Raw genomic sequence first — 9,281 nt, 5'->3', positions numbered from 1 at the left:
CACTTATTGCAAGCTACAGTTTTTCGCTGATGTCGCTGCTGAAGTATCGAAAATATAATACAAATTGAAGGATGAATATTATTGTTTAGTGATTGTGCCTTTCTATATTTAATTTTACTAACATCAAAGTAGAATTTTCGAAATACAGATGCATTGACAACCAATGTTCGGAACAACATTCTTTAATATATCTCTATAGGTAGTAGATACTATGGACAACAATCGATAGACCATATGTTTATGTATGATAAATTTAAACAAGAGTAGTCAAAAATGTCATCTTAGAATTGTGTGCTCCTGACTCGCGTTTTCTTAAAACGTTAAGAATGTTGCTACATATCAAAAAACGTTGTATGATTTCCAATGAGACAACTCTCGACATGAGACCAAAATGACACAGAATAAACAATTATAGTTAGCCGTAAGGCCTTCAACAATGAGCAAAGCAAATATTTATATACTTTTCATATCATCTGTAGAGTAAATATGAATCCAAATGAGCAAACTGATTCTACTTCAACGATGCAACTTACAAGAAAGAAAGCTGCTAACCGAAAAGTTTATCATATAAACAACAAAAACTATGTTTTTTATGTTTTTTATTTTTGTTTTGCTTCATCATGTTCAATCAAAAATGAATAGATAGAAACAGTACAATTGTATACATGATCTCAAACTTACATCCGGATATACAAATTCTTTAAAAGCATATGTTGCGCTGTTTGTATTTATGAAGTTGTTGCCTTGATTTTATAGAAGACAACGAAATTTTAAAAGGAGCAACATTAAACATGATAATTATTCCCTATCAAACGTGATCGCAATTTCACCTAATTTAAATACAATGGCTCCGCTCCAACTGTAGCTGATGGTTAGCATACTCAACATCGATAAAAGTATTACGAAAGGAGACGTGCTATGATTGCAACATACCAAATGATAATGATGTCGACAATAACAGGGTATTGTAACACCTTTAAAATAGATATGTCCACACCCGTTAGTAACCTATAAAATACATCGTCATAACTATATGCCAAGCAATAATGAAAGACGGCTTACAACATTTAAGTAAATACCAAATATGTTAGACTACAACCAAAGATAGCCACTGAAATCCATAATTCCGCCATTGAACAGACAAAACCGTAGGAATTTTAACCCCTATTGAAAACCGCCAAATCTCAAACAGTGGTAACAGTAGTATGCCGCTGTTCAAAACTCATAAATCCATTGACAAAAAACAAAATCGGGGTAACAAACTAAAACTGAGGGAAATATAAGAGAACAACGACACAACATTAAAATGTAACACACACACACACACACAGAAACGGACGAAGCATTAGACAAAATCCTTTGAGAATAACAAATATAGCATCAAAACCAAATACATGAATTTGGGATAGATAAGTACCGTGACACGTCTTATAGTAATGTCAATTCACACACAAAAATAAAAGAAAACAAACGACACAACGGAAACCCAACGTAGACAATAAAGTATAATTACAAACGAATTAAACTGTCCCACTATATGCACTACATGTCGGTTTATGATCAACTCTTATATCTACATGCATAATGAAGCACATAAATCGTGATATTTTTCAGTATTTGTTAACTGGGATATTTCCACTTTGTATGACAGATTCCCAGAAACTCAGATGGAAATGTTTGGTAAATATAGAGTGTCTTAAATTTAGAGCACATGCTGACACTTTTAAAATATTGTTAACATTGGTATGTTTCTTCGCGTATCTTTTTTAACATAACATGTCGGCTCAATTAGTCAAGGAGCAACCATTACACTTTTACATGTTTTTTTTTCAAAAATTGAATAAATACCAGTGTTATGTTATTATTACATATAGTCATATAGGTTATAGGAAATAACGTTTAATGGTACTCTGTTCAATTGCATTACTTTATTGTCAACCTTCCTGAAAATGTCTACAGTTTGAGTTGAACGTCTATTTGTAGTTGAATATGGACACCTTGCAGATGGACTTTGAGAATAACGGGAATGTCATTGTGGTTCTACAAGTGAATAACTCCAGGGTCATTTATCGCCAGATAAGAACTTTATCAATGATCATGAAAAGCTTTCTTAACATTCCGTCAAGATTTTCGAGTCAATAAACCTCCGTTAATACTTTAAGGACCTAATTCAGAAAAAAATCATTTTCAACTAATTTATTTTTATTTCAAAACACTTCGCAAACAATCAAGTTAGTGGTATTGAATGTAGATGTGTTGAATTGATCTACATTGGCATACGAAATATATGCGATGAACTTCTTACTACCTAGACAAGATTTTTCTATTTTCTAGAAAATAACGTTCTTGGTGTTAAGTATTATTTCCGCAGTAGTATTTTGTCCAGCGATGTTGAGTATTGGACTTCTCAGTGTGTTTATTGTCGATGTAAGTAACGTAATGTTAATACATAAGCCGTACAGTGGGTTATTTTCGCGGTTGTAAAATTTCGCGATTTTCATTGAATAAGGTATACGGAATATTTTGGTGATAATTATTTTGGCGGATTCAAAACTGTTATCAATACCTTTGCATGAACTGTTTTAAATTGGCGGAATTTATTTTGGCGATTTTGTTCTATCCGCGAGAATAACCCGCTAAACGGTATTCAGTGAGTTTTGTTCAAGTACATTGAATGCTGACTGTTTTGCAAACATTAACAATGATCGCTAATTCAATGAAAACAACCCCCCCCCCCCCCACAACCACCACCACCACAAAAAACGTGTTCACTTACCACTACACATAACGACGATACATTGGACCGATTATATTCGATACTTTTCTAAGCAAATGTTAGAAGCGGTAGATACCAGAGCGACATTTAAAATAATAATTTGAAAATAAAAGACAACCACTTGACTAAAAAGGAAAAAGACAAACAGACAAACAATAGTTCACTAAACACATAATAGAAAACTAAAGTCTAAGCAACACGATACCCACAAACAAATTTAATTGCAGATAGTCTACTTTTGTTTTTGAACTATGGTTTTACATCGGGAAAACTTAATAGCCTGTATGACGACTATCTTGATCACGTGGCAAGCAGGAGAGGATCAAATGGAATAAATGAAGATACATCGTTATGCCACTGAAGGATTGTTTATATGGGAATGATTAAAAACATTTGCAAATTTATTTTAACCACAATAACACAATAACTTTTACTAATTCATTAAATGATATAAACAACAGTAAATTTAATTCAAACCTCCAAATTGGTATTTTTAGTACACATAAAGGCAGATAAAGTTTGGATTTTCATGGTTAATTATCCACAGTATCCCATACCACAACAATGACGTCATTGTGTTCGTCCATTTTTCTAACAAACACTACAAAAACCACTGCAACATGTGCAAATAATTACTTCATATTTTCCTGTAGTTAACAGTGATGGTCTGCAACGAATAAACACTGTTCAGATCTTGAAGACAGCGGCATTGGAAATACTTTCAAATTGATTTGTTGCAATGTGTTAAATGATAAGCTAAAGTGTGTTAGCAGTCATCCGATCTGTCATTCATATAATTCTTGTTTCACGATATCTTGAATTACTAGTGTCTGTATGCTTCAGCTACAACGCGTGAAATCTAGTTTTCCTCTTTCCGTATTGCCTGTTTCTTTTACATACTTAATTTCAGTGTAGTTTGTGTTTGTTCCTTTAGGTGGGAGACAATGGATATATAGTAGCAGTTTCAGCAATCATCGACACATGTGCTGCTATTGAAATGATAGTAGCCATTACTTCGGCCACCTATTGTTGTTGCTGCTCACAAATGTTACCAAACAATCAAGTCAGTGAAGTTTTATTTCTCTTATACCTCAATTTCATATAACATGTAAAAGCTCCAGATATAAAATACTAGTAACTATAAGAAGATTTGGTATGAGTGCCAATGAAACAACTCTCCATCCAAGTCACAATTTGTAAAAGTTAACCATTATAGGTGAAAATAGGGTATTCGACACGGAGCATTGGCTCACCCCGAACATCAGCTATAAAGGATTCCAAAATGACAAGTGTATAACCATTAACCGGAAAACCAACGGCCTAATCTATAAAAAAAAACAAGATACGAAAACACTCATGAACCACATCAACAAACGACATTTACTGAACATCAGTTTCCTGATTTAGGACAGGTGCAAACAAATGCTGCGGATTTAAACTTATTAATAGGAAAACATTCATCCTTCTCTGAAACAATTGTGTAACATCACAACATAGAAAGGCACACAATAAGATATAAATTGAAATGGCTTGACTCAATAAAAAGACATAATAACGCAAGCTTCCTTAAATATGTCATTCAATAAGTCATAATATCCTGAATGACCTAACAACAGTATCGTAACTATGTCCCTTCCGAATAAAAGTTTGGTTAGCTTTTGAGGTGAGTGCTGACATTTTGTGCTTTATAAAGAATATTACCATGCAATATTGAATGTAAAATACCGGAACGTATAAGATATATGCATGTTTATTTATAGTTACGAATGATGTCTTTGTACTGATGATATAACTCAGTAAATGTTTGGACCAGTTAATCATAGCGAAAACCCTGGTGTAAAATTTATCAGTAATACAGAGATTTCATTTGTTGAAATCAAATACGTTGTTACATATACGAGCCAAAGAACAGGTTCAGATATATAAACATCATAAGATGGTGACAAGGAACGTCACCATCTAAAAATGGATAATTAACAATAGGAAATGAAAAATCATCTCTTTTATCATAAATTATGGTATTAAGCTTCCCGTTAAAGATATAGATATCAAGATCCAGGAAAGGGCAGTGTTCATTTTCAGTATTAGCTAAATAGTTAAAGTCAATTTGGCAGGATATACCTCTACATTGTTTTGTAACACAATTCTAACCTTCATGTACTGTAATACAAATTCGGGAAATTCATTAAAGAAACTTTTTTGCAGCAAACTGTGGTAATATTTAACCCAGTACAAGAACGCGTAATCCATACCGTCACACATTTACAAGGACCAAATGTTAATCAACACGGAGTATTATACCCACAAGGATACCAGCAGCAATATTATATGACAAATTCGCAAGGACAAATGATGCCATGGAAGTTTCCTGGTCAAGTGTTGCATGAACCTGAAAGTCAACAACATAGCGGAATGTCAAATGCTAACTCAAGTCAGCAACCATGGCATATGCAGCCTGGATCAGAACAGCAAGTAAATCAAAGCGTCAACAGACAACAGAAAAATTAAAGAGCAAAGTTTTAACAATGATAACAAAAAGCTAAATGCTTTGTTGTACACTGAACTATATTTAAGGGGAAAGAAAGGAGTTTTGGTTTGTTTTTGTTTTTTCGTTTAACATTCACAATTTGTTTGACCTATTTGTATACCTAACCATTTGTTGTTGTTAAATAAAACAAAGAAACAAATAATGACTATCAGCAGGTAGTTAAATTTGTTATAATGGTATAAGGAATTGAGACATCATTGGTACCAGGACGCGTATTTCGTCTACAAAAGATTCACCTGTGACGATCGAATCTACAAAGTTGCAAGAGCCGAATAAAGTACGATGTTGACAAGCAGTGAGGACCCCAAGTTCCAAAATTTGTTGCAAATAGCAGCTAATTAATCAATCATGAAAAATGCTAGTTAATTGTTTAAAAATGAAAACATCACGTTTTAGATTTTATGCGTCCGAAGCACTTTTCTTGATTGACAATGTTGTTACGGCCAGAAATTACCTTTAAATTGTAGCCAACAAAAGACACAAATCAATAGTAAAATTTAACAATATTTATTATACAAAAGTTAACAAGAAGAAGTATTACACCAATATTACTGTCAACTTAACTGTCAAAATATGAGTCCAATCTTTATCTTTATCTGTATCCGGATATCTTTCGGAATCCAATCTGAATATTACGTTCACTACTACGGTCACAATCCAGTATGATGTTGTTTGTAGAATAAAAGTGTCAATCCAAATGCTGTGAATACTAATGTATATCGATGTCTAAGTCTAAGTGTTAGCTGAGAGTTTAACTTGAGTGCCTGTATATATATATAGTTGTCAGGAAAATTCTAGAACAGTCTATACTGGAACATCCAAGAAAGTTACAACTGAAGTTTCTAGTAAAATGTAGAAGTTTATATAACGCATCTTTTATTAGTATCATTCTGGAAAGTTCCAATCATTCTGTTATTGTTCCAGTGATTTCTAAACTGCACAGTTCTAAGATTATTCTGCAAACAACTATCAGGCCACACAACACAAATCAGGCCAACATAAATAAATACAATAATTACAATATCATAACAATGTTAATGTCTTTGATTAGTTCTTGCATCAAAAGATTTCCGTTGAATTATGCTTTTTAACATTATCTTCTAACGTTTGTGTTATTACTAACGAACGATTGGTTAATCAAATCTTGTTGAATTTCAATATGCAAATGGTGGTACCTGTGCAGGCCGGTTACTTGCTCTGGGCAGAAATATAACTAAGGCAAATCTGTGTTTATCATGTTTATTACATATGCAAACTAAATTGTTATTTTCCGGACTTTGTGTTCTTTTGCATTTTATAAAATACGCAGTTCCGCCTAGAAATTCTGTTTTTTTTTTTTGCTCGAAATTAAGTGCATGACAACCTAGCCTGTTTTAAAGTAAAACTTTGCCCCTATACAACACATGCAACATACCCACCTGCTCTAGTTTTAATCAATTTATTACCTCTCTGTGACAGCTTTAACTTCTACTGATTTTCATACGTGGAATGTTCAGACAAATATATTTTTGGTCGTTATTTGCAAATGAATGATCTATTTTTACTGCTTATTGTTCCAGTTAATGTTAAAATTTCTTAAAAAGTTACTACCATGCCAGGAAATCCTTGTTACAAATTCCAGTTGACCTCCAACGGCACTTATTAGTAGTTAAAGATTTGATTTCATTCAACAAATTAATTTATGACCTGCATGTACGTGTCGCTTAGAACACGACCATATACCAAATGGTCAACATTAATCATCCATGGAAATTGCTCTATGGGATGTTTGCAAGATTTCAACGGAGGCTATGTCTTGGCATGACGAGACAGCATCCAAGCGATAAAAGAATATGTTTGAAATAACTATGCACTGGGCTACCTTTATTTCTTCATTTTCATCTTCGTTTTTAAAAAGTCTTGGTTTCTTCAATTTGAATAATAGAAAAACAAAACTATCAATCAAATTAAATTGGATAAAGTTTATTTTATTAGTAAAAAATTACTGCTTCATTGATTATTTCAGAGTTGGAAATCAACACGTGATAGCTTGGTTCGACTCCAATCTTAATTGACTAGGATTGACAGTTTCCTTGCCGAAGGTCAGTGGTTCTCTCCGGGCGTTCCAGCTTCTACATTAAAATAAATGCTGGGCGCCATGACATAGCAAATAATGATGAAAGTGGCATTAAAGATCAACAATAAATACATCAATCATTGTATATCTTAGACGTTTCACACACAGATCGATCTTAGTTTTGTTAACACGATTATTTCGGATAACAATGTAATATGTGCCACTGAACATGAAAAAGCTTAACCTGCATTAATTTTGAATTACTAGAAGACTAATAGGATAATTTTAAAAGAGAACTATTTTTAAAAACATTTTTTGGATATTTTAGGGTAAAGCAATAAGTCATGTCATTTAAGAAGATATTTAAGATTGTCAATGATAAGACAACATGTAGAAGGGGACTAACTTTTAAGGTCGGTGTGTCCATCATTTGGTATCATATGTAGCAAAATTTTGTTTAAATTTTATAACATATTTAACTTTTCAAAGTTATTCAAGTTCCACTACTAAATTAAAGTCGACGCCTTATAATGTAAAATATCTTTTTTAAACAGAAAAGGGTGTTTTCTATGTCAAAGTATTGCAAAATTTCTGAGAAGGAATGCAGCGGTCCCAATTCGAATGCAGCATTCGTTAACTTAGTAGACATGCCTTTGACAAGCAATTCCTTGAACCACTGACAGGGTCTTTAACGATCCAATGCGCAAAAATTACAAAATTAAAAACAGAGTATTGCCCCTGCCAACCTAAAAAAGTGTAGGTTTCAACTCGAGCGTTCCCAGTGAAGACATTTTTTTTTCAGTTAAAAAATTAGAGGTACAGAAAATCAGATCATTTCGTCTTTTTCTATTTAGTTCTTCGAGTCTCGTTTTTGCTTTTCTTTACTTTATTATGCATGACATAAAACTTTAACTTAATGTTCTACAACCATTTGAACGTGTTTATTGTGCTTCAATCTGAAATTATGGGGTAGACGTCAATAATACAGCCATCTAATGACAGAAACAACAGAACGACCTGTGCTCGGGTTTCACGGTAAACCAGATATAAGCTAATTTCCCCACGGGAGAAAGGAAGAAAGACCATTCACACTTTGCCTTACATTTGTTTTTCCCATTTTTATTCAAATTAAAAAAAAAATAACCTTTCAAATGTAGAGTTCATTAGATACAAATATTCCCTGTGGAAGATCCCGTCCCCCTTTTTTCGTGCTCTCCGATTTCAACCCTAAAATTAAGCTTTCCAATCAAATTAAAAATAAAACCCTGCTTTCTAACCGATCTATTCATGTACCGGACCGGAAACTTGCTTCATTTAATTAGACAATATACAGTTGCGTTATAAAACATGTATGTTGTCTGCCTGGAGTCCCCACCCGAACTGAAAGACATAGCCTAACTCCAAGATACAATATTCATGCACCACGTGATATTTGCCACGTGGAGCTTACATTAGAATGAATACCGAATATGGAAAGTGAAATTACAATTCAAAACATAAAGTCCGAAGTCACATGGAAAAAAGGAAGGAGTTTTTTTTTTTGGCAAAGGGTGACGGGGTAACCTTCTCTGTGTTTATGATATACATGAAATATTTGCCACTGCCCCTTGTCTGTTTTATAATTTTTTACTCTGAATTTTCAATCTGTTACATGCCAAGAAATCCTCTCTAAAAAATTGCGGTTGACCTCCAACGGCACCTATTAGTAGTTAAAGATTTGATTTCATTCAACAAATTAATTGATGACCTGCATGTATGTGTCGCTTAGAACACGATCATATACCAAATGTCAACATTAATCATCCATGTAATTTGCTCTATGGGATGTTTGCAAGATGTCAACGGAGGCAATTTCTTGGCATGACGAGACAGCATCCCAGCGATAAAAGAATATGTTTGAA

The 9,281-nt window shown here is 33.3% G+C and overlaps 1 protein-coding gene across 1 annotated transcript; it reads left to right on the top strand.

Moving 5' to 3' along the window:
• Positions 1–1,619: 1,619 nt before the first annotated feature.
• On the top strand, positions 1,620–5,356 carry LOC139525940 (uncharacterized). The gene is made up of 4 exons (XM_071321141.1): positions 1,620–1,680; positions 2,335–2,427; positions 3,711–3,839; positions 4,982–5,356. Exons 1-4 carry the CDS (start codon positions 1,645–1,647, stop codon positions 5,282–5,284), a joined length of 561 nt encoding a protein of 186 aa, XP_071177242.1. The 5' UTR covers positions 1,620–1,644; the 3' UTR covers positions 5,285–5,356.
• The last annotated feature ends 3,925 nt before the right edge of the window (positions 5,357–9,281 follow it).

Source organism: Mytilus edulis, chromosome 6 (assembly GCF_963676685.1).
Source record: "Mytilus edulis chromosome 6, xbMytEdul2.2, whole genome shotgun sequence".
In the NCBI taxonomy this organism is placed as follows: domain Eukaryota; kingdom Metazoa; phylum Mollusca; class Bivalvia; order Mytilida; family Mytilidae; genus Mytilus; species Mytilus edulis.
This window is presented reverse-complemented; position numbering and strand designations above follow the sequence as displayed.